Source organism: Cyprinus carpio, chromosome A9 (genome assembly GCF_018340385.1).
Source record: "Cyprinus carpio isolate SPL01 chromosome A9, ASM1834038v1, whole genome shotgun sequence".
NCBI classification, from domain to species: Eukaryota; Metazoa; Chordata; class Actinopteri; order Cypriniformes; family Cyprinidae; genus Cyprinus; species Cyprinus carpio.
The window spans coordinates 19,713,881-19,735,730 of NC_056580.1; the positions used below are offsets into that span (position 1 = coordinate 19,713,881).

General features: G+C 36.9%; 1 protein-coding gene and 1 pseudogene across 5 annotated transcripts in view; one reads left to right on the forward strand and one right to left on the reverse strand.

Moving 5' to 3' along the window:
- The first annotated feature begins 1,446 nt into the window (after positions 1-1,446).
- Positions 1,447-19,124, forward strand: LOC109096370 (annotated as a pseudogene).
- A 32-nt stretch (positions 19,125-19,156) lies between these two features.
- LOC109096369 (serine/threonine-protein phosphatase 2A regulatory subunit B'' subunit beta-like) overlaps positions 19,157-21,850 on the reverse strand; it is a 26,540-nt gene continuing 23,846 nt past the window's right edge. For 4 of the 5 annotated variants that reach the window (XM_042764029.1, XM_042764027.1, XM_042764028.1 and 1 more), the window contains 5 exons: positions 21,807-21,850; positions 21,299-21,474; positions 21,016-21,134; positions 20,818-20,924; positions 19,157-20,014 (listed from right to left, as the gene is read on the reverse strand). The exon at positions 21,807-21,850 is cut by the window's right edge and continues 46 nt beyond it. In XM_042764029.1, the coding sequence (XP_042619963.1) occupies positions 19,873-20,014; positions 20,818-20,924; positions 21,016-21,134; positions 21,299-21,474; positions 21,807-21,850 (588 nt within the window). In that variant the 3' untranslated portion in view covers positions 19,157-19,872. Of the gene's footprint in view, positions 20,015-20,527; positions 20,573-20,817; positions 20,925-21,015; positions 21,135-21,298; positions 21,475-21,806 lie in introns of all 5 variants that reach the window. The other variant, XM_042764030.1, reaches the window with a different exon arrangement.

The window sequence follows — 21,850 nt, forward strand, 5'->3', positions numbered from 1 at the left end:
CATTTAAATACTAATTATTGTATATTATAAGTTTGTATGGGTACTTTTTTTAAAACAATAATGTATTAAATTTATACAAAAATGTATTTAAAATTGTATTAACTAGTACAATTTAAAACTATGTTTTTGCAAATCTGTAAAATAAAATCAATAATTCAGTCACAATGCAGTAAAAACACAGACACCAAAGAAGAGGTTACACTAGTCTAAACCATCAAAAATACAAAACAGGCACACCCACTCAAACACACACAACACATTATTATACACACAAAAAACTGGTGTGGCTGTAACAATATGGCAAAATCGAGCCAGAAGACTTAAATAAGAGGTTGAAATCAGATTGATTATCCTCTGATAAAGTATGCCTGTTCATTTTTGTTGAATTTTGGTGTTATGTGTAACAAAATGTCTTAATGCAACAACTGACATTTCAAACCAACATTTCAAACAAACAAACAAAAAAAAAAAAATCTATGCCTTTGCAAAAAGTTGTCTTTGAGAATGTCTAAATATATATACAAATCCACAACTTAATAAAATTAGTATTTATGTCTAAAACCAACTAGAGAATTTATAAGCCTTTTTATATAGGGCTAAATAGGTATCTAATGGCTAAACCATGGAATTTCAGATGTTTTTATTTTATTACTCCCACCACATGGCACTAATCTGCCTTCAAAAATTTGATTTTAAAGGCATTGTCTCTATTTTAACATGAAATGCTGCCATAATTGAAAAGTGATATAAATATTATTAGAACAAAAATTACATAATTACACAAATATTGATCATAATTATTGCATAAATATTAATCAGTACCATGAAATTCTCACAAAATGCAAAATAAAAAAATATTATTGAGCAAAAATATATTGATATATTGATTTTACTGAAAATAAGAAAAAGTTATGTTTCTCGTGTTCGGTCACATTTGATCGCGAACAACACAAGTGTGACTCTCAAATAAACAATACCAGGGGGTTAAGTTAAAAAGTACAGGCGATTAAATTTATCTGTATGACATAAAACGGCATTTCACCTCAGAAATCCTCACCAAGGATGTGGTTGGCCCATCCTTAACAGCGCAGAGAAAACCAACCAACACCTCGTGCCACTTCTGTATTTGCTGCTTTACTATTGGTTTGCAAAAAGTGGCGATTGCAAGCGACTTCGTAATTTAGTTTATTTTTTCTTGTCTTCAACACCTGGCTACTGTTGTAAAATGTTGAGTGATTCAAACAAAAAGTAATCAACAAAAAGAACAAAATAAAAAATAAAAAAAGACTGTTAGTGATGTCACTAGCGGAAGCGCAAGTGTCTGAGAATGCAAGTCTGAGAATGCAAGTGCAAGTCTGCAGCCAGACCCTTCTCAAATTTTCTTTTTAAAACAGACTCAGTACAGTTATAGATTTAATGCAGCCTGATTTAAATATCCCAATTTAATTACATTTTATTATTCAAGATGTTCTATGTGTACAGATAAACAACTGCCTGTGCGTCCTGTTTTCAGTTGACGTCTCTTCCTGTGCATCGGTGCATCACGTTACAAGTGAGAGAAATGAAAACAGACAGAAGACTGTGGTAAGAGCTGCTAAACCACAATGCATTTTTAAAACCCTAACAATAGGTTACACCTCATAGACTTTTACAGCAGCATAAATAGCTGCCCACTGCTCCGGATGTGTGTTCATGGTGTGTGTGTGTTCACTGCTGTGTGTGTGCACTTTGGATGGGTTAAATGCAGAGCATGAATTCTAAGTATAGGTCACCATACTTGGCTGTATGTCACGTCACTTTCACTTTTTTTCACTTTCAGTACAACAGACGTCGGTTTGAGGTTTACTGTAAGAACATTTCTAATTTAGAAGTGTATTTTGTCATGTGCAGAGAGGAAAGAGAAAAGCAAAGGAATGCTCTGAGAATGGCAAAAGAAAGCATTCAAAGAGCAGTAATGGCAGCCTGGGCAGAGCAGAAAACGAACAGCTCAAAAATAGAGATGTGGAAGCCGTAACATTGTTTGAGGTGGTCAGCATGGGCAGGAATGCAATGCAGGTACGTCCAGCATGATCAGCCCTGCTACAGATAACTACTTGGAAGGTCACAAAGCTCTTTTAAGGTCATATAGATTTAAACAAATCTTTATTATATGGGTGTTTGGTTTGTTTTTGTGAAAGGTTGTGGTGGATGACTGGATTGATGCATACACTGGTGACAGAGACACAGCACTACTCGATCTCATCAGCTTCTTTATCCAGTGTTCAGGATGCAAAGGCAAGTTTTGAAATGTTTGTGCACTCATTCATAATAGAATATCATTTCACAACAGTATTGACTAATACAAGAAGTTAATTTTCAGTGGTTTGTTTTGTGGCATGTATTGTAGTTCAGGATGTGAATGCTGTTTGTGCTTTTGTAGGGGTGGTTACAGCAGAGATGTTTCAGAGCAAAAAGGGTACTGATGTCATGAGTAAAATGGTGGAGGATCTGGATGAGGTTAGACATCCAATGTGCTCATTATTGATTGCTTTATCATGTTCCTTGCTCTTACTGATTTTTTTTGTTTTTTTAAATCACAGGATACAGGTTTACAATACAAGAAGTTCCTTGCATTTCCATGGATTTTAACTGTCACATGGCCTCTTGACATGGTACGGTTCAGGGCATGTCACATAATTTTGCCGATTATTATGATCATGTTTGCCTGGGTTGCCTCATTTGACAATTGATTTTGAAACTTATTTTAAGATCTCGTCTGGGATTTTAAAAAATACATATTTTTGTGAAATATTATTACAATTTAAACTGATTTTTATTTGTATGTATTTTTTCTGTGATCTAGTGTCACATGATCCTTCAGAATCCTTTGCTAATTTGAACATTAGAACATTTGTTATTATTATCAGTGTTGAAAACCATTATGCTGCTTAATATTTTTGTCAAAACCATGATAGATTTTTCTGGATTCTTTGAATGAATAGAAAGTTCAACAGAACAGCATTTATTTGAAATAGAAATCTATTTTAACACTGCAAATGTCTTTACTGTCCCTTTTGAACAATTTATTGTGTCCTTGCTAAATAAAAGTATTAATTTCTTTAAAAAAATATTACTGACTCAAACCTTTGAATGCTAGTGTATGAAACAATTTAAAATCCAAACAATTTTTCCATCCTCCTTAGGACAGCGGCGAGTATCGCCTCATCGTGTCTGGCCTGTACTGGAAGAGGTTTCGTTCACACTTCTGTGAATTCATATCGGTGCTAGTGGCCCAGTGTCAGAACTGTGAAATCTTTGACGGCTACCTCTTGAACACACTCATTTCACTGCTGACAGAGCTCTCCGGTTCCAGAGTTCGTGCTTTCAGGCACACCTGTACACTAGCAGGTAAGTTCCCCTTGAACCATAATAAATCCTCTTGACCTGATACAAACACACACGTCCCGAAAGCTGATGTTTTGTTGTGTGTGTCTCTGCAGCGGTGAAGCTGCTCAGCGCTTTGGTGAATGTGGCTCTCAACCTCAGTGTCAGTGTCGATAACAGTCAGCGGCTGTACGAGGTCGAGCTGGCCAAGATGGCCAGCAAACGGGCTTCTCCGAGGCTGGACAGGATCCAGAGAAAGATCAGTGAGGTTAGACTGTGACCGCATGTCTGGTTACAGAGTTCACATTTCATTCTGGACTGTAGCACGGGTCTAAAACTGAGTAAAAATTGGCTTGGGCAAGTAAACATAACTAAAGAAATATAATACTTGCTCTAAATCACTTTGTAAATATGATACTCTAACACTCACCGGTGTCAGTGACATGCACATTTCAAACAGAAAATGTCTACCAAAGAAAATATCTGAGCTAAACTTTAAGCAGCCATTATTCCAGTCTTCACTATCACATGATCCTTCAGAAATCATTCTCTAGAATGCTGATTCGGTGCTCAAGAAACATTTCCTGTTATTATCATTATTGAGAACAGTTTTGCTTCTTAAACTTTTTATGGAAACCATGATACTTTTTTTCAGGTTTCTTTGATGAACAGAAAGTTCAAAAGAACATCCTTTATTTGAAATAGAAATCTTTATATCCTTGCTGTAAAAACAAATATTCCTGACCCCAAAACTTTTGAATGGTAGTGTTTATGTACATGAAACAGTTAGTACAGTGAAATACAGAAAATAAGGCAAGGATCATGTGAATAACCAAACTGAATGAATTACTCGCATTCCTCAGTTACAGGACAGGAAATTTGAAATTGAGAACATGATGGATGCCATTTTCAAAGGAGTCTTCCTGAAGCGATACAGGTGATCTTTATTTCAACCACACTTACAGTCCTCACTTCCTTGAGGAAAAAAACAACAACTGTGTACCATCATCACTGTGTGGTGACTTCCAGAGACGTGATTCCTGAAATCAGGGCCATCTGTATGGAGGAACTGACGATGTGGATGAAGCTGTATAGTTCAGTGTTTCTGAACGACAGCTATCTGAAGTATGTGGGATGGATGATGCATGACAAGGTAGGTGAGCCAGTAGCCTAATGTTTAAAGAACAGTTTATTTTTAAATGTTTAGATGTTAACCCGTGTCAGTTGTTGATGAGTTGATGTTTGACTGCGTGTTTTACTTTTCGAATATTCTACAGCAACCTGATGTGCGTCTGAAATGTGTGCTGGGTCTACAGGGACTTTATCAGGATCAAAGTTGTTCCAAAATGGACCTTTTCACGATATGGTTTAAGGTAACAACTGATTCCACATTCTCACTCTATAGTTGTGTCCGAAATGATGCAGTATTCACTATGTTAGGAAAGCTGTGACTGTTGAGTGCGCAAAGTTTTCAGAATTCCACACTTAATGTTTTCGGTCAGTTAAGTGCACTTCATTGTGAACACACTGTTTGTACCTCAAAAAGGATGCATGAACTGGGATACGAATAACCAGGCACAATAAAAGTTTCAGGAAAATTTGTCTGTGAACTCCACACAAAAATGCTGTAAACCATGCCACAATCACATTAGAACATATTTGTTGTATGACATGAGCATCACAGCTGAACGGCTCAAAGACATTTCAGTGTGGATGAAGCTACTTAACATGTTGCTACAGAAACTAAACAACTTACAAATGTTCCACTTGTTGCCATCACAGGTGTTTAGAATAAAATCTCATATTTTCATGACTTTATCATGATTACTGTCCATCACATACCCGGTTAGGACACAGTGAAGTTTTAAGCTCTAACTGTACCTGAGAATAACTGCTGTAGAAAAATACTTTTTTTTTTTTTTTTTGTGGAGAGTTGTTTACTGGCTGTAAGTTTGTCCTCAAATGGAAGCAGTCTGTAAGCTTGTTTGGCAGTTTTTAAGTTAAGGTCCAGTAAAGCTGCAGTGGGACAGCAGGAGGGCATGATTGCTGATTGACAGGCTGGAAAGCTCCTCAGGTTTTGCCTTGGGCTCACTGGCCTGATAACTTCCCACAGGACCCCACCCTCACCGTACCCTCACTAACAGCAGCAAGCACATTAGCACAACCGTGATTTAAAGAGCTGTTTAAGTGCATCGTGGGTCTTTAACTCAAGTCCTGTTGCAGGTTTTCGGGATAAGATTGCTCTCATAGCAGGTAGTCAAAGTGTTTACATTAGTGATTGAATGCTGTTTCTGTTAAAGGAGAGGATGATCTCCATGACTCTGGATAAAGACCATGAAGTGGCCATACAGGCCATGAGATTGCTCATGGTCATCTCTCAGTAAGTGTCTCCCCTTGCTCCTCATGCTGACTATTTCTCATAGTTTGATCACCCATGCTTTGACTTCACCTCTGTGAAGCATATTCTGGACCGTTCCTCATGTAATTGCTGGAATTGTCCCTTTTGTGCCAGATCCTGTGAGGATGTTCTGAGTCCTGATGAGCACAAGAATGTCTTCCAATTTGTGTACTGCACCCACAGACCTCTTTCTACTACTATAGGTCTGCATTCACTGTCATTCTACAAAACCCATCCCATTTGTGTCGCACATGTATGTATATATAATTGATAGCTGTAAGTAATTTACTTTAATTGATTTGCTAACATGGTGTCATTTCTCTGCTCTAAGGCTGCTCAGTAACCCTGAATTATCAAGGCCCAGAGACGGAGTCTCCGAACAAGAGAGACACAGAGAGTTAGTCTTAGCCAGAGTCTGAACCCTTATCCACTTCCACACTGAGAGCGAGGTATGTTACTTCCAAGTGTGCGCTTGTGTTTTCTATACTTAAAAATAAGATATTGGGGTATTACTTGTGCTCTGAGATCTAGTGCTTGTCCTATCCTACACTTTTGGTTCTAACCATCTGTCATAGCTGCACCAGCATGTGCTGTACCTTGTGGATAGTCTGTGGGACAGTGCAGGAGCTCTGCTGAAGGACTGGAACGGTCTTACCTCACTGCTCTTACCTCACACATCCTGTCAGGAACAAGGCTAGTACACTTTAGTACAGTGGTTCTCAACTCCAGGCCTCGGGACCCACTGCTCTGCACATTTTGAATGTTTCTGAATCTTACACACTCAGTTCAGTTCATGGATCTCTCTCCTAATGAGCTGATGATCTGAATCAGGTGCGATAAATAAGGGAGACAAACAAAATGTGCAGAGCAGTGGGTCCCGAGGACTGGAGTTGAGAACCACTGCTTTAGTACACACTACAGTACACTTAAGTACACTTCTTCATTGCAGTTCTCTATTATCAGTAGCATTTATTACAGCTTAGCAGAGATTTTACAATAAGTAAAAAATATTCAAATAACACCCCGCAGTTTTGTCTAATATGTTTCATGGACGCCAATTTGGGCGCCAACCTTAAACCAACATACAAAACAAACTAATTTACCTTATATTACTTTAATCTTGATCACTACATATAATCATTACTGTTAATCATGTTCTCCAATGAATACTATTTGAATACATGCCATTAACTTACTTCATGATTATTACTAATAATTTCTATTATTATTACTAATAATTTCTACCATATGGACATCACCTTGACATAGTCACCACCTCTAATTTTTTTTCTTGCTGAGCAAAACTTTTCTCTACTGGGTGCGGGTGGACATTTCAGCGTGTGTGTAATGTTCATTCTTTTTATTTGTTTTTTATTGTTGACGAGAAAAAATTTTTGTAATTTTTAAGTTTTATGTGATATTTATATTTGATTTGAACCTTGATGTAACTAAATGATGCACATTTTAGGTTATCTGAGAAATTTTTTTTACAGTGCTGTTACTTACCAAGAAACTGTATTAAAAAAATCATTTAAAAAATCTCACGCAAAACAGTTCAATTCTTTATTATAATATAATATAATATAATATGAAAATATTAAGCAGTTATTGCTCATGAATACCCTTTTTTAGGTCAATTATTTATTAGGCATATAATATAATATAATATAATATAATATAATATAATATAATATAATATAAAAAACAAATATTTTCAATAAATATTTTCAAAAAACATGAAGATATGAATTCTTTTACAGTTGTCTAAAACATCCCCATTTGGTAGAGTTTGCACACTACTACACCTGTGTGTAACAGTACATGTAAATGAAGTTTTGTTACTATACTGTTCCCCATCATATTTCGACCACTTAAAGAAGCCACTCTTCTTTAAAACATGATGATGTTTTATTTCACATGCTGCAATTGTTTTGTATCTCCTTTTGAGCTATTTCAGTCAAATGGCTTTCCCAACTAATTTTTGCATCTGTCCTGTGCATGGCGTATTATTTCTTCTGCGCAGCTCAGAGGAAAGATTGCTCACCACTGATAAAGTACAACTAATTATAATGTAGAAACTTTACTTTTCAGTGAAGCTGCTTTGCAACGTGTATCGTGAAAAGTGCTATACAAATAAACATGAATTGAACTGAATTTAAGTCAAAGTAAAGGATTACTAGAAATAGTAATGAAAGTAATTGATTTCCATCCAGCATTATCTTCTATGCTTTTAAGTCCACTGTTAGAGAACAAACTGACATGGTTTTGTGCTGTGTATTAACTGCAGCTCTGAGCAGTGCTGAGGAGGCCTTTGTGATTGAGCTCTTGCTGGCGTCAGTGAGGCATGCTGCAGAGGGTCCTCCTTTGTCTGGGAGAGGGGCAGGTAAAAAGGTGAGCCTTTCTTTTGCATCTTTCATTTAGATACTTTCTTTAGATGGCACTGTGATCTAGCAGGGCTGTCAGATATATTTCACTTTTATATGTTTTCACATTAGCCGGTCACTTTCTTACAGACTGACTTTAAGTATGTTTTTTTTAACATCACATTGTGGTACTGTTACTAGTTGCTAGTTACATATCTATGTTTGTTATTTAGGTGATAAATACTAAAGAGAAAAAGCTACAAATTGATGACTGCACAAAACTCACTGAACACTTCATTAAAGTGCTGCCTGAGCTGTCATCTAAGGTAAACAAAAAATCAGTGCACTGTTAATTTTTAAGATTTTTTTTAATATTTGAAAGAACATTCTCACCAAGATTGTATTTACTTACAAAATGATTACAATTTAAACTGTTTTCTGTTTAATATATTTTCAGCAGCCATTACTCCAGTCTTCAGTGTCACGTGATCATTTAGTAATCATTTAATATAATTTAGTGCTCTAGAAACATCTTATTATTATCAATGTTGAAAACAGTTTAATGTTTAAAGTGCTTAATTTTTTCGTGGAAACTGAGACAAATTTTTCAGGATTCTTTGATGAATACAAATTTACAAAGTACATTTATTACATTTATTTGAAATAGAAATCCTTTACCATTATAACATTATAAATGTCTTTACTGTCACATTTAATCAATTTAATGTGTCCTTGCTGAATAAAAGTATAAATTAATATTGCTGAATAAAGTATAAATTATTTGGTACAGTCTTCTAGAGCGCCTCTTGTCTGGTTGTAATATATTTGTGTTTTGGTTTAGTGTGTGCAGGCATTGCTGGCTGAGTTGGAGGCTGCGGTGGACAGACACACAGATGCTGGGCTGCTGGAGACGGCTGCTCGTTCTTACCAGAGCCTCTGTGCTCAGGATTCACCCTGGCACTCTCTGGCCCAGCCCAGCTTTGAACAGCTCATCCAGCACTGGACAGACACACTGGGAACACGGTTAGGAGAATCACAGAGTGTGAGTACAGTAATGGACCCCTAAGAACTCTAGATGTTCTTTTTCAAGCTTGTACCAGATACATACATGCATTTTAAATGGATCTTGACATCAATAAAGAATAAGTTGATTCATGACAGATTTATTCATGAATGGAGTCTAATTAAATGTTCTTCCTTTCATGTACAGGACAGTTGTTTCACTGCAAACGAGGACAGCACTTTGGAAATTCTGTCCACACTGAAGAAACTTAATGCGTTCAACATGTAAGCAGTTTCTAGTTTATTCTATCCACATTCTAAATGATTCTAAACTGCTTTTCTTTGACCAAGTTGACCCACTTAATTATCAGTCTGTGTTTTACATCCCTGCTAACAAAGCTATGTTTTAAGAATGTTTTCCTAACTTTCGCATTAGGTTGTGAAAACATCATTTCTGAAAGTACTGCAAACATTCAAAAAGTAATTAATTTATATGCTTTAAGAATATTTTTCTTTGGTTATATGGACATTCTGGAAACATTACCAAGATAGTGATACAGATGCTTTTAATTACACCGTTAACAACTACTTGTTCAGTTAGCATCTGTACACAAAATTAATTAAATAAAAAAATATGGTTTATCTCTTAATGTGTCATTCTGTGTCATTTTGTCTGATGCCATTCAAGTGTATTATTATCTGTCTAGTGCTCAGGATCTGTCTAAATAGAGCCTGTATGAGCTGGGGACCAGATTCCTAGACGTAGAGATAAAACATGGTGGTCTTCCCATGGAGGAAGCATTATTAGTCTTGCACCAAATCCTCTACTCTTTTTTTTTTTCTCCTTCAAAAGAGTTTTCCTCTCTAATCTGTATTTCTTGTAGGTGACAGTTGAGGCTCTGCGCTTCATGTGTAACTGCATCCTTTGGAAACTCAACATCTTTGGAGAAGGTGTGACCTCCAGGGTGAGCCATCGACCTTTCTCTTCCACTCCGACTGAATTGTGACTGCTGTCATAAACGGCTGAGATCATGCTTAGAATGGTAATATCTACAAGTACAGACGCAAGGCCAGAGCTTTCCCTAGGGTGATTAATTAAACAAGCAATTTTAGGCATGCAAGACTCTCTGTCTACAGAGTTGCCGTATGATCCATCGCAAAGAACCGTGTCCTTTAAACCTGCCACATTGCATTTCAAATATCAACATAGAGGCTCTAGGGTTATGTCCAGCAGATTTTAATAAGTGATAGAAAGCAACTGATGGTGAGACTTTATGAAAAGTAAGTGCTGGTGATGGATTGTAGGGGGCGTAATGGTTGTGCTCTCGTGTGGATGTTTCAAAGGTAATAGCTGGGCTTCTTATTAGGGCTGTGTTTCCATCCAGTGCACGGGGTAATCATATCTCCCCACCTCTAACCTTTATGTGGTGAAATATTGGTGGCCATTAAGACTGCTGTAGGTAAGATTCGCTCAGTGCTGGACGTGTTCTCCTCTGGCCTCGTCATCAATAACTGACAGCGCAGGCAGCAATTTGTGGCCCAGGCGGCAACTCGGCTCAATCTGCAATTCTAATGTCAGTGGCGACCCGAGGTGAGGGGGAAAAAAAGACGTGTTCAGCATAAAATTGGGATGTATGTCCGATTCAAAAGAGTAATTTAGGTGAATTGACATTGTGACTACGTGGGATGGAGGAAGCGATCTGACACGTCCAGCCTGGAGCTCCACGTGCACGTAATTATGAAAGTATATTTTACTCTAAAAGACTGGCGGCACTTTTCACAATGACGCTTTCATGAGTCTACAACAGTTGGAGCCCTGCTGTAGTCATCTGTAATTTTGCGTAATTATACTGACTTCATTCCTGTCACTCGAAACTCATATGACTTTTCCCCAAAATGTCAAAGCTTTGTATATGGTCATATGCATGCATAATAATTAAATAAAATGAGAAAAAATACTAACAACTATAAATGTTTTATAAATCAAAAGATGTGTAAGAATTGTCATTGTTATGGATGTGAGTGTTTGTGTGTGGTTTTAGGAGTCCGCCCTCCAGCAGAGAAGCCAGCTACGTGCCGTCTGTGAGAAATGTCACCGCTGTCTCTCACACGCTGAGCAGCTTGTACGAGAGCAAGTGAGCATCACGTTTCTCTCTCTGTTCACAGCATACCACTTGATTCAGTCCTTTCTTCAAAGTGGATTATTCCAAACACATCAGAGCGTATTGTCTGTACGTTAAGCTTTAGCATGTGTGCCAGTGGGCCGATGTGCTGGCATTGTATGAATCCTGTTTGTTTTGACTTGAATTTCTTACTGGAGTGCCCTTGGCACCTGCGTTGTGATTTAATGAATCCTCGCTCCATTCCAGGGCACGTTGACAGCAGAAAAACACACTAATTGAAACTAAAATTAATGAAAGTTCCAGACTATCTCCATTTATTTTTGAATTGTCTATGTTCTTAGTGAATTGATTTCATGTATTTTTAGAGCTGTTCATTTATTTACATCAATTATGTCAATTAATCAATCAAATTAATGACAAATCAGCCCGGAAATAATTCACAGATATTACATTACTGTAGCAGATGAGTAAAGCTCTGAGTTTTAATAATTTGTATTGCATTGCATTTGAGTATTTTTTAAATAATTAATTAGACTAACTTATTTTGTATTTGTGATATATTGGAAACACAGCAGTATTTGTTTTTTGAAATCCAAAAATTTTTAGTACATTGATAAATTCTTTTGAAGAAAGATGTAATTAGATTTTAGTAAATTTTATATTAGAATTTATTGTGTTATATTCGTCTACTTTATATCTAATCTATTGATCAGGCACTGTTTTATGTTTTTTTTTTTTTTTTTTTTTTTTTTTTTTTACAAAGGCCTTCATGTGTCTGAGTGATGTTTTCATAGCTCATAATTACCAGCTTCAGATGTGGGATTCATCTGCAGACACTCCATTGCTGTACACCCCTGATCCCAAACTCCAGAAAGCTCTTCTTTCCTTCATCGTGAGCATGTCTTCACCAGCCCTGAGCAGGACACCCACAGTAGTAAAGGTTCTCTTTTCTTTTCATTTACAGTAAATCTTAAGGGTCCTCCTTTGGCCTGTGCTCTGCTGTGGGCTGACATGTGGGCGGCCTCAACAGATCCAGCATTAGTTGAAAGTGTTTGGGGAGTTGTTGTCTTTTACATAATTTTTCACATGTCTTTTTTTTTTTTTGCATATTCTTGAGGTTTAACTGAGGTTTCTTTGAAAAAATGCTGGAATGTTGGAACTTGATGACACACTTAACATGGGATGTGCACACAGGATGGTTTTCAGGGTGGGCCCAAAATTAAACACTGTGGCGAGTTGATTAAATGGTGAAAGTGTTTCACAATTGGCAATTCAACTTTATGAGCAATTCACAGTTCAAATCAATCAGTGTACTAAAGAAAACATCTGATGCAATTTTTTTTCAACTTTGTCTTTTTTTGTGGATAATTTACCATTACAAGGTTATTTGAAATACCTAAGGGTGTCAGAAAATTCTGCCACTAAAATTCACAGGGGCCCGGGACAAACTTTTTATGTGTGGGTGTGAGCTCCCCCTCCCCTGAGCCCAATTAAACCACAGAGACGAAAACATGAGGAACAAAGCCACAACGGCTCTTGATGCTTTTGTGACAGACACAGTTTCCCTGAGAGACAGAGGTGTCTCATTCTATATATGAAGCTCTGAGTGACACAGTGACATGTGCTGTTTGTCAGGAATATGCAAGGAAAAAACAGCTACATAATTCCTATTTCATAAAGGTAAATGGTTTTTTTTTAATATACATTAAAAAAAAAAAGCTAAATCTATCTATCTTTATATGTTTGTGTGAGTGTGTATATATACTATGTGTTTATATATACATATATAATGTTTTCAACATTATGAGAAATTATTCTTGAGCACCAAATCAGCATATTAAAATTATTTCTCAAGAACTGCGTGACACTGAAGACTGGACTAATGGCTAATGAAAATTCAGCTTTTCCAATATATTTAAAAAGAAAATAATAATATTCTGCAATACATGCAATACATTCAAACACTTTATATATTATATACACAATATGAAAAGGTGTCCTGATAGATAAGAATAGTCTGATTTTCACCAGCAGATGGCAGTCTGCCTCTACACCTGCCTATGTTAGGAACAAAATAATCACATAAAGAAACACAATCAGCCTCATTCTCCTTCTGTTAGTGAAAAGCACTGTAGCAGAACACAGTATTCGTTTGTGGTTAGTTAATCTAACTGCACCCCCACCTTCTCACTGACCTATCAAACATGCCATTGAAGCAAGGAGTGTGAAAGTCTAACAGATAATGCATTATGATAATAATCCCTTAATATATTATTAGGTGATATCTTACTGAAGTTGCACTTGGATGGACTTTGATTGGTTGCACTTAAATGAACAGGTAATTAGATCAACACAGAGCCCTGTGGAATTATATTTAGAAAGACGAGAAGTTTTGGTAGGCATATACAAAACGACTACATATGCTGAAAAATCAATATTAGCTCTCCTAAACTAGTTTTTATGTAGTTTTTGGCCTTTGTGTTATTTTAAGACAAACACAAGCAGCGTATGAGATAACATCAGGTTTTGGGGTATTTGATTAGAAATCAAGTGTGACTGAAGCAAATTGTATCAATTCTATAAATATTTCAGAGTGTCGTCGAATCGTGCTGGCACAAATCCCTTACCTCTTGAAAAATGCAATATAAGCTTTTGCTGGTAACATGTAATAAAAAGCAATTTAGTTATTGGATTTTCTTCAAGTCACTAATGCTGTTATGAAACCTCTCTATTAAGTGATGGCTTCAGGACCAGGCAGGACGACGACAGACACATTCTGTTTCCAGAGCAGAAAATGTTGTTAACTTTAGTTCACCTCAGGAAAGCATTTCATATATAAGATTTGAGTATCATAATTATACCGCTCTCTTATTGAATCTCAACCCCTCTCTCTGTGTCTGTCTGCGCAGTGAGTGAGAGTGAGTGTGGAGACGGACGGCTGGAAGACTTGCACCGGCGGAGAAATCTTCTGGTGGCATACTGCAAGCTGATAGTGCACAGTGTACTAGAGATGAGCATGGCTGCTGAGGTTTTCAAGCAGTATGTGAAGGTATGACACTACACTCACCAATCAAGTTTCCTGCCTCTCTCACTCTGATCTGTTTCAGAGGTCATTTTATATTTAATTCCTCAATATATAGATATGCACCATAATTTATTGCAATAGCACCACAACATGCATTCCACATGTTCACAGTAAATTTATTTTTTACATAAAAAAACCTCATGATATTCTAGTTAAAATTATTATTTATATATTTTTTTATGCATTAGTAAATTATATATGTATAATTTAAAGTGCCCCATTATGGATTTTTGAAAATTGCCTTTCATGCAGTGTGTAACACAGCTCTAAGTGAATTAAAACACCCTGCAAAGTTTTAAATCTGAAAGTGCACCGTGTATAAAGTTATTGTCTCTCAAAAGAAAGAGTCGACTCTGAATCATTGAAACCAGTCGTTTTTAAAACGAATCCCAAGCCGCTTCATGTTGACGTCAATGTGAAACATTAGCATATTGCCCGCCCACTTGTTGATCTTTTCACATTGGTCTGAATGAAAGTGCAAATTCATTCTTTGGAGCGGTAAAAATAGTTGTTTCCCCCCTAAAGCTGTACACCAAGCAGCACTGCACAAACGCGGCTTTATCATGCATTACAGGCAAGATGAAATGAAAATGAGACAAATCGGAACAATCACAGCAGATTAGCGTCAGGCAAAGGAGGGGTTTGGAAAATTAATCGTTGAGTGAATTGTTTGGGAGTCGTTGAGTAAGTAAGATAAAAATAAATCATATTATAACACAAAGAAAGTGTTTTTGACCGTGCATGCTTGTCAACTTGTTTTTGGGGACTCCCAAAACCAAAATATGAACCTTACATTACCCATAAAAGGGCACTTTAAAATATACTTTCTATATATAGTAGTATAAAAAATTTATTAATTTTAAAAATCTATTTAGCATATTCATTAGTATTAATATTAGTATTAGATGGAGGTTGTCTGGTCATTTGGCTCCTCTTTTCATAACTGGAGCTCTTAGGCTTGGAATTTACAATAAGTGGGAGTTGCAGTGCAGTGTGTGTTTGTGTATTTGTGTGTGTTTGACATGCTGACATTTTTGGAATGCCCACTTGACTCGGTCAGCACAGAGCCGCCAACATTCTCTTAGCAACATTCTTTCTGATGTGGCCTTTGAAGAGAAAACTACTCACACACGTTCACCCGAATGCCATCATTTTGAACGACAGCTTTCAAAGTTAAGGCAAATGACGTGAAGATGGCAAATGCCACAAACCTCTCATTTGAACAGCAGAACCCTAAAATCAAAGGTGATCCTCAGCAGAATAATTTGGACAACTACGTGTTAACTCTTTATATAACTCAGTTCTTTTAAAGAAGAAATCATGTAATTGTTTTAACAGTGATGCCACTTTCCTCATAGATGTCCAGAAGTGCATTACTGTCACGTTTTCTTTTGAGGGACTAGTATAAATAACTATCTGTAATAATTAACATCACAAATTGTTTTGACCCTGAACATTCCTCGAATAATGAAGTCATGAAGTGGAGTATGATACATTGCATGATATATGTGTGGTATTTCAGCATGTTTGAGCATAACTGTCACCATATTAAAAGTTCAAAAAAAATCCTAAACCTCTCATGACTAATAGGCTACACTTTCCAGAGTCTTATCCTGAGGGCCAGACAGACTTATGGGTAACGTGCTTTCAGTATGCCACAGGCTTACATTCCTAGGCGTGAAGCCATATGGCAGACATGCAGCCACATCGAGTGTTCTTCACAGCCAGTATCGCTCACTGCTGTCATATCTCCCCTGCAGTACTACAGTGACTTCGGCGACATCATCAAAGAGACCCTGAACAGGACACGGCAGATGGACAAGATCGAAAGCGCACGCACACTGGTGCAATGCCTTCAGCAGGTATGGAGGCTGCAGTCCTTCACCAGCGTTCTCTCTCATGTGACGTGCCTCTGCGTGGCACATCTGCTCAGCCGGTTGTCCCAGGCCCCTGTGCTCTCTGCTCTCTGATGGGCCCCTGCAGCTGTCGACACCTCTGAGACACAATGAATCCAACCTCCCACCATCCCATCATGCTCAGTGTGGAATGTTCTAGCAGCTCTTCCACTCCTTGAATAGCTTAATGGTACATCCTTTGCTGAGGAAGGAAATGGAAAATGGAGGCAGTGCTCACACTCACATACACAGATCATTAGACTATGATTTGTCCAAAAAATATTTTTTTTTCCATATATATATATATATATATATATATATATATATATATATATATATATATATGGGGGTATATATATATATATATATATATATATGTATATGTATATGTGTGTGTGTGTGTGTGTACACGTGTGTATAATACATATTACAAACTATATTTAAAAATAAAAAATACAAAAAAATAAATACATTACTGTTCTGTTTTTGAAAGTAGTATCTAAGGCTCATCAAGGCTGCATTTGCATTTATTTGATCAAAAACGCAATAAAAACAGTAATATTATTAAATATAGTTTAAAATACCTTTCTGTTTATTATATTATCCATTTGAATATATAAAAAATACAATTTATTTTATTCATGTTATGTTAAATAGTTTTTAGCAGCCATTACTCCAGTATTAATTTCCTTTATTCTTTAATAGTTAAAAAAAAAAATGACCTCAAAACTTTTGAATGGCAGTGTTCATAAATATTATCTAAATTTCTGTTTAAAATTTGTACATTGTATATATAAAAACTTTGATATCTAGGATACTGTAAATTTTGACTTATTTCCATAGTATCTGTATTAAACATGGCTTGTTAATCTAATTAGAATACAACACTACCAATAGCAAAGCTGCTTCATGATTAGAGAATACTTGTAAAAACAATAATGTAACAAGGACATAGATTTTTCTGTGTGTGTGTGTGTTCAGCTGTATCTGAGGCTGAAACAGGAGCAGGACAGAGGAAACGCCTGCAGCTCCAGAGTTCAGACCTACAGCAGCATCAAGGAGCTGGCCAGACGCTTCTCACTCACCTTCGGATGGGACCAGATCAAATCCCACGAGTCCCTGGCCATGATCCACAGGTAACTCAGTCCACCCGGCTGACTCTGTGTCAGCGAGGTCATGTCAGATGTCTGGCATAGTGACACAGCTAAAACAGACTGATTGCTATGTTTGTCCTGAAACAAAAATAGTTTTGTCAAGATGCTGCACTGCATGGTTTCTTTCAGCCAGTACATAAGAGTCCTGTCTTTGGTTATTTCAGGGCTGAGAAATTCATTTTGCCAGCTGTAGTTCTGGTCTTATATTAGGATTCAAATATAGATGGATAGGAGAAGAAATATTCAGGTCTTAAAAAGGAAATGTCCTCTTACTAGTGCGAATGAAGAAGTGGGTTTCTCTGTGCAGGGATGGCATTGAGTTTGTTTTCAAAGGGTTCATTCAGCAGTCTGAGAAACACTCTCCACCGTACATCCATACCTCACCATCCTCAGTGAATTCTCCAGCAAACTGCTCAAACCGGACAAGAAGACCATGTAAGTTAAAGCTAAAAAATAAATTAATTCTGCGCATTTGACATCTTGCACTTTTGGATCTTAATATCTTTTTTTTTTTTAAACTGGTCTTCTCTTCCCCAGCTACAGTTATTTGCAGCAATTTGCTGGTGAGCAGGTCATCAACAACAGAGAGGAGAGCTGGATGCCGCGGATGTGCTGATGGGCACAGCTGAGGGAGAAGATGCCTTCTCCTTCATCAGCTCTCTCACCAACTGCTCCAGATCACCTTCTGTCAAACAAGTCAACTCTGAAGGTGTGAACGCTCAGTGGCTCACTTCTGAGGTCCGGGTTTTTAATAATGCAATATGTAAAAGGGTTGTTGACAAATAACATGGGCGTGAACTTTTTCAACATCAAGGTTTTAGGTTAATATTGATATGAATTGTATAATTAAAATGTTTTATTAATTTATACTTGTATTAAAAATTGTAATTGCATATATAGAAAAATCACATTTATATATATGTGATTGTGGGTTTGATTATAATTCACCTATTTCTATTTTTAACAGGGGACCAAAGGTTTCTTTCCCCCTGTTCAGAACCAAAGGGAAACAAGCTTCTGAAAAGGTGAGGTCAATAAACACTCTTATTGAACGTGTGAATAGTCAGTCATTTGAGTAACATACTATTGTATTTTTCTTCCATGTGAAGTTCTGAAGACTCAAAAGTCCAGCAGGCTCCACTGAGCAAAGAGCAGCTGACCAGCAGTCTCGTGTCTGCTAAAGGTCCAAGGAGCAGTGCTGAAGTGGATGTGGATATTGTAGATATTGATGTCTAATGTTGTAGTTCACATGTTATCATGGATACGTTTTTTTTATTATTTTTTTTTATTTACCATCTTGTGAGTGTTGGTAAAAGACAGCATTTGCTCTACATAATGTCCTGTATATGAAAATTGTGCCATTTAAAATGATCATGATCAGATTCAGATCTAATGAGGTGGTGCTGAAATACTTGTAAAGAATGTAAATTCATGGTGCATTGCCATTGCATACATTTTTGCACTTAGCCTGTGTGGGCTTAAAAAGACAGAATGATGCACTTTCAAATCTTGTGTAAAACACACATTCATGGCTAACTGTAGTGCAAAAAGAAAAATATTACAATTTGGACCTTAAATCATTTTTCATATTGGTTTCTATTTTCTGCCCGGTGTACTTTTAGAACACAAATACACATATTTTGTTGCACAGTGCTGATTCATAAAGTGTTTATTCGGGTATTCAAATAAGCTACATGTGTTGTATACTCCATAAATGTCTCAAATGTCATTATAAATTAAACAGCAATAACATTATGCAATAAATGCGTAAAACACTTTTGTCAATACTTTATTGAACTCTTAAGACAGATGAAAAAGTTCATTTTTACAATAATAAAAGCACATTTTTATAAAGCACTTCTATAGAAATGATACAAACATGATTTGTTGAAAACATTTAGCTGGACTAAAGCCTAAAAGTTTAGAACAAATGAGGCAAACAACAAATACATTTATAAATACATTATAATTTAGAAACACTTCTCATACAGACAGTAAAATGTCCATCTAATCACTGCATTATTTCATATTAATGTGACCCTCAAACACATAAGGCAAGTCAACAGAGCTCCATGAGAATCAAGCTGAAATCACTTTGGTGAATCTCTGGAATGTCTTATTAGCCAATTCTGTGCATAAATATATTTCAATGTTTATATAAACAGTGCACAATTAATATTTCAAGTGTACTGGATTGGTTCCAGTGTAGTTGCTTGAAACCTACAGTGTAGCTACATTTGTTTCAGAAAGCTGGTTGTGCATAGATCTCAGACTGACAGAGACTGGGCCAGCACAATCTGTCTTGCTAAACAGAGCCTCGCCAGACTGCTGGTTTACTGTCTGGTATCCAGCGGCTGGGGGAGCGTATCTGTACACCCTCAAACCTTGGTTAGCTGAGCTACGTGGCATCAGTACCGGAGAGCAGGATTGGTCCGTGTGTTCTACACACGAGCAGACTGTAGCCTTTACTTGTGTTGTGTTGTTGGCTGTCATTCGAAATCGTCCTCATATTCATATTCATCCAGGTCCAGGTTACAGTGAGGGTTGGGGATCTCAAAGAGATGTCTCTTCTCGTTGCGCAGGTCAAAAGCACATGTCATGTGATCAACTGGGTCTAGAACATTGTCATAGCTGACAAGAAAAAAAAAAAAAAAAAAATTGCACATTGAATTAAAATGACAAAATGTACTGAGCCCAGCCCATTCGGTTTGAATATTTTGCAACAGACTTGTATTTTATGCAAATAATCAATTACTCGTGCCATCACTCTATTCAATTATATCATTCACAATACTTGGGAAGAGCAGTTCATACTTTTATAAAAGAATGTATAACATACACACAGTCTTGTATCCTGATAGGAAGATAAACATTTTATGAAAATTGGAGAGAGGGTATTCATATGGGGGTTTACACTTCCAAAACCAACTGGAGGGCAAAAGAGTTAAGGAACTGACATGTGAACGCATGCCATTGAAAATACACCTGACAATACTGGAGTTTGCTGAAACTGTGAAACATACTTTAATCCGTTATCTGATGAGCAAATGTGGAGGTGTTTTACAGTGACCAGGTGAAGCCAAGAGGAACAGAAGTGGGGGAGAACACAGAAGGAACCTCAACCCTGCACCTACAGTGTCTTACCTGTTTCAAGTCTACTCATCCTGCCATTAGAAGTCTGTGCTGATCCTAAAAGCGTCACACAATACCTCATCAGCCCTCTGATTACTGATTAAGTGCAGTGACAATGCAGCAAATGACAAAGTGGACAGATGTTACTAAAACTGCTGCATGACGTGAAATCCTGTTAGATGAAGAAGGACTGAGTCTAGACAAAGTTTAGAGAGACTGCTTGCAGCTGAAGTTTAGTGTTGTTAGATCATCTATGATGCTGTACAGTGATAATATTGTGGTCTGTGAGCATGCAGTCTTACCCATCGTTGTTCTGCTCGTTTGCAGCTTCCTCAGCTACCAAGTTATCATACTCCTCTGCAGCATATCTCTCCCAGTCAGAAATCTCCTGTCCCACTGTCTCAGCATCCTATAAAATTGCATAAGCAGAACACCAGTTTTATTACATCATCCAAATGACCAAAACAGCCATAAAATGATATCAATCTGTTATTCTTTACCCGTGCAGCCAGTAAGGGATCCCTCTGTTCATGGTCTAGGTACTTCTCAATGTTGAAGAACGTGTCAAAGAAAATATGGGAAAGTTTACATCTCTTCAAGTCCCTGAGAGTGATCATTCCTGACAGAAAGTAAACACATTACAAGTGATTTTTACTTTTTGCTCACTTTTGCTAGGAGGATGTGTGTGCATGCTCATCTGCCATCATTCTGAAGTAGTCAAACTCTAAAATACCTAGGAAATTCAATACAACACATTAATCAATTCATCATTTCAAATAATACCTGGGATTTCTGGCTTAACCATATCTAACATTTGGCACAGGCAATCCTCGAAAGGCAGGGGTTCAACGGCCATGGCCTCAAGTTTCTGACACTGCTCCTGGTAGAAGTACTGCAGCTCATACATGGAAAGAACTCCATCTCCATCCAGGTCCATACAGCGAAACCAGTACTCTATGCTACACAATCAACAAGCAATCGTTACTATACACTATTTTCTAGGGCTGCAACAAGAATGAAAAAAAAAAATTAAAAAACAGATTATGTAAATACTACTGTAAAAATGAATGCAATTAAATGTCTGAAAATGTTATTCATTTAAACTTTGATTTAATTGTTTTTTATAGTCTTTAATTTTTCGATGAGAAAAGAGGGGGAAAATAATCACGTTTACGTTCCATTTTATCAGGAGATTAAGATCAAAGAAAGAATAACACTTGATAATTGCAGTCATTTAGACAAAAACTCACTAAACAATCAAAAATAGATGAAGGAAGGTATTTTCAGTTACCTGGTCTCAGTCTTTTTGTCCTCTTCAGATATGAGGAACCATAC